Source organism: Trichechus manatus, unplaced genomic scaffold, assembly GCF_000243295.1.
Source record: "Trichechus manatus latirostris isolate Lorelei unplaced genomic scaffold, TriManLat1.0 scaffold00003, whole genome shotgun sequence".
In the NCBI taxonomy this organism is placed as follows: domain Eukaryota; kingdom Metazoa; phylum Chordata; class Mammalia; order Sirenia; family Trichechidae; genus Trichechus; species Trichechus manatus.
The window spans coordinates 27,849,733-27,854,076 of NW_004443939.1; the positions used below are offsets into that span (position 1 = coordinate 27,849,733).

Sequence of the window (4,344 nt, forward strand, 5' to 3'; positions counted from 1 at the left end):
GGGGCGAAGAGGGGTGGGGGGTTGGAAAGCGCACACCACAAATTACCGGCTGTTTTGTCTCCCGCTGGACACTCCGTGAAGCTTCTTTCTCATACCCCCATTTGCTGGTCTCCAACAGGAATCCAAGATGGTGGATCCACGCTGCATTAGCTTTTAGGGGACCTCTGCATGAATCCTCGGTCTCCGTTCTCTGTCAGTTTTCTCACTCCATTTGGTGTTTGGCTGAGTTCTTTATCTCTTCATTTGATATTTTAGGGTTTCAGGATTGTTGTATTCTCTGTTTGGCTTAGTTGTTTCAGATCTTTGCTGTGGAGGGACAGCGTGGTGCTTCTGCCTAGAGCGCCATTTTGCTGGAACTCCGTGATTTTATTTTTTAATGACTTAAGAAACGTTTAAAATTTGTTTCAGTTTTAATTTCCAATATGATAAATATAAATAGATAGGATTCATCTTTGGAACCTTCAATAATTTTTAAGAGTCTAAAGATTTGCTAGGACCAAAAAAGCTTGAGGACTACTATGCTAAAACATTGACCAGTCTCTGTTCTTCCTATTGTCATGTCTTAATGCTTGTTGAAGAATGAACTTTTACACTTACTCTGTTTTGTTTTACAGTATAGAATATACTCCATTAAAGATGGAAAAGATGGCATATCTCTGCCATTTATGTTGTGTGACTCACCGGGGCTGGAAGAGAAAGAGGAAGCAGGATTATGCATAGATGACATATCCCACATTTTAAAAGGCTGCATACCAGACAGATATCAGGTAGGATTTTCCAATCTCCAAAACACTTCAAACCATTTTCATCAATGTTTTTTGTTGAACTTTTGCCCCATATAGCAGTCTTAACCACCAAAAGGAGGTTCCAACATCAGTTGACACTGCTCTACTTTAAATGAATAAGTATTCGTGTAGATGATGCAGAGTAAATGCTCTTCTTTTCCATAGCATTGAGAAATACAGTTATAGGACAGGATTCTACTCATCCATGTTCCAGGAAAAGTTCAGAGGGAGATTGTGTTTAGATCAGTCTTTAAAACATGTAAACTTATAGGGAGGTAGTTTTATCTCTTGTGCCTTTATAATTACAGAGACAAAATATTGATTAACCACTTTCTATTGAAGTATAATATTATACTGTAAGTACTCAGGCTTCACTGTTCAAATACCTAGATCCAAGGGCTAGCTCTGCACTAATTAGTTGTGTACCCTTAAGCAGATTACATTCCCACTAAGTCTTAATTTTTTCACGTGTAAAATGTAATAGTACCAGTCTCACAGGGGCTGAGTAGATTAAATGAGATGATATACTCTAAGTGCTCAGAAAGTTAACTATTGCTATCACATCTCTTTTAGGTTTGGGTGTAATTCAATCAGCCTCAATTTCTAAATGGTGACCTTTGCCTTTCAATTGTGCCTCACTGGAAACCTTAACTATGCACTCGTTTAGTCACTCCAAAAAAAGAAACCCCATTTGTTAAAAATCTAACACATGCCAGACACTAAGCTAGTTACTGAAAACACATAGTTGAATATGAAGATAATCCTATCCTCAAGGACCTCACAACCTAGTAAGGGAAAAAGACATATAGATACGGGGAGGAGGAATAGGGCAGAGAAATGGGAGAAACCAGGCACATACTAACACTATCATTTTTCTTAATAGGAAGTTAATCAATTTAGTCCAACATTAAAACATATACCAAAAAAATAATGAATCTAACTTTTTACTGTGTTTTATAATCTATCCTTTTAACCCTAGAAAGATTCTTGTCTTGTGTTAAGGAGACATTAACTTGAAATTTGGCATTTCTTCTGCTTCATTTCAGTTTGTTTTTCTTCTACAAAATTAAAAGAAATAGATGGCAGTTTTGTTTAAATGGCATTTTAAATATATATTTTCTCTCATCTTCCCTCTCTTTTCTTTTATTCATTTAAGCATACATAATGCTTAGAGAAAAGTCTTAAATGGTGTATAATGAAAGTTAATGGTAGTTATTTCTGGAGACTGAGATTTGGAGGTTTTTTTTTTAACATTCCTTGTATTTTACTGCATTATTTATAGTGAACGATTATCATTTTTACCAAAGCAATGAAGTTATTATATTAAGGAAGATATAATAGCCTTATGCTCACAGTAGAAAGGAAATACAGAGCGGAATTAGTAACTAATCTGGGGAAGGAGTATCTGGGAGCAATGAGATAAATATTTGGGTGGGCAGTTAGTAGTAGTAGCATTTCAAGCATAAATTATGTCCTGATGAATTGAACAGACTCTCTGAATGTTACATTATGTTTCTATAACAGTTGAATCCCCAAAAGCCAATTACACCTAGTCATTCCACCTTCATCACCTCGCCATCTTTGAAGGAGAGGATTCACTGTGTGGCTTATGTGTTAGATGTCAACTCTGTCAATCATCTGCCTTGTAAAATGGTGAAAAAGTTCAAAAGAGTTCAAAAAGAAGTATTACACCTTGGTGAGTCTCATTGTACTTAAAAAAATATTTTGAAATAATAATAGATTCATAGGAAGTTGCAAAGAGAGTTCAGAGAGGGCCCATGTATCCTTCACCCAATTTCCTGAACCCTGGGTTGGTAGCAATAGTGGGTAAAGATCACTCACAGGTTTGGCTGAAAGAGAGGCCATAAAACCTAGTCTTCAGGCTTTAAAGATTAGAATGGCCATAGTTTGTCATTCCTATGGTTGGATAGGGAGACCACCTCCAAAACCAGTAAGCATTCTTTACACTATGTGACTAGTTAGAAAGATCAAAATAAGGAAATTGACTTTGGTAAAATGTATCTACATAGTTCTACGATACTTTTTTTTTATTGTACTTTCAATGAAGGTCTACAGAACAAACTAGCTTCTCATTAAACAGTACACATACTGTTTCATGACATTGGTTAACAACCCCACAACATGTCAACACTCTCCCTTCTCCACCTTGGGTTCCCTATTACCAGCTTTCCTGTCCCCTCCTGCCCTCTAGTCCTTGCCCCTGGGCTGGGGTGCCGCTTTAGTCTCATTTTGTTTTATGGGCCTGTCGAATCTTTGGCTGAAGGGTGAACCTCAGCAGTGACTTCATTACTGAGGTAAAAGGGTGTCCGGGGTCATGCTCTCGGGGTTTCTCCAGTCTCTGTCAGGCCAGTAAGTCAGGTCTTCTTTTTTTTGTGAGTTAGAATTTTGTTCTACATTTTTCTCCAGCTCTGTCCAGGACTTTCTGTTGTGGTCCCTGTCAAAGCAGTCTGTGATGGTAGCCAGGCATCATCTAGTTGTGCTGGACTCAGTCTGGTGGAGGCCGTGGTAGCTGTGGGCCATTAGTCCTTTAGAATAATCTTTTCCTTGTAACCTGTTCTCTTCATTCTCCCTTGCTCCTGAAGGGGTAAGACCAGTGGAGTATCTAAGATGGCCACTCACAGGCTTTTAAGACCCCAGAAGCTACTCACCAAAGTAAAATGTAAAACATTTTCTTTATAAACTATGTTATGCTTGTTGAGCTAGATGTTCCCCAAGACCACGGTCCCCACTGCCTCCATCTCAGCAATTTGCTCCCTAAGGGAGTTTAGATGTGTCTGTGGAGCTTTCATGACCTTGCCTTCTACAAGTTGTGCTGGCTTCTCCAGTATTGTGTATTATCTTACCCTTCACCAAAGTTACCACTTATCTATAGTCTATTTAATATTTTTCCATCCTTACCCCTCCTCTCCTTCATAACCATCAAAGATTGTTTCTTTTTGTGTGCAAACCTTTTCATGAGTTTTTATAGTAGAGGTCTCATATAATATTTGTCCTTTTGTGATTGACTTATTTCACTCAGCGTAATGCCCTCCAGATTCATCCATGTTGTGAGATGCTTCACAGATTCATCATTGTTCTTTATCATTGTGTAGTACTCCATTGTGTGTATGTACCATAGTTTGTTTATCCATTCATCTGTTGATGAGCATCTAGGTTGTTTCCATCTTTTTGCTATTGTGAACAATACTGCGATGAACATGGATGTGCATATGTCTATTCATGTGATGGCTCTTATTTCTCTAGGATAGATTCCTAGGAGTGGGATTGCTGGATCATTTGATATTTCTATTTCTAGCTTTTTAAGGAAGCATCATATCATTTTCCAAAGTGGTTTTACCATTTTACATTCCTACCAGCAGTGCACAAGAGTTCCAATCTTGCCACAGCCTCTCCAACATTTATTATTTTCTGTTTTTTTGGTTTAAGTCAGTAATGCCTGGGTGACATGGTATCTCATTGTGGTTTTGATTTGCATTTCTTTAATGGCTAGTGATCCCGAGCATTTCCTCATGTGTCTGTTAGCCTCTTGAATGTCTTC

The 4,344-nt window shown here is 38.0% G+C and overlaps 1 protein-coding gene across 4 annotated transcripts in view; it reads left to right on the plus strand.

The window, feature by feature from the left end:
- The window catches only part of IFI44L (interferon induced protein 44 like), a 47,575-nt gene that overhangs the window by 27,319 nt on the left and 15,912 nt on the right, over positions 1 to 4,344 (plus strand). For all 4 annotated transcript variants that reach the window (XR_002824099.1, XM_012555258.2, XM_023731386.1 and 1 more), the window contains exons 5-6: positions 615 to 767; positions 2,310 to 2,481. Coding sequence is in view for 3 of the 4 variants with exons in the window: in XM_012555258.2 (XP_012410712.1) it covers positions 615 to 767; positions 2,310 to 2,481 (325 nt within the window). In the remaining variant the exon portion in view is untranslated. The remainder of the gene's footprint in view (positions 1 to 614; positions 768 to 2,309; positions 2,482 to 4,344) is intronic.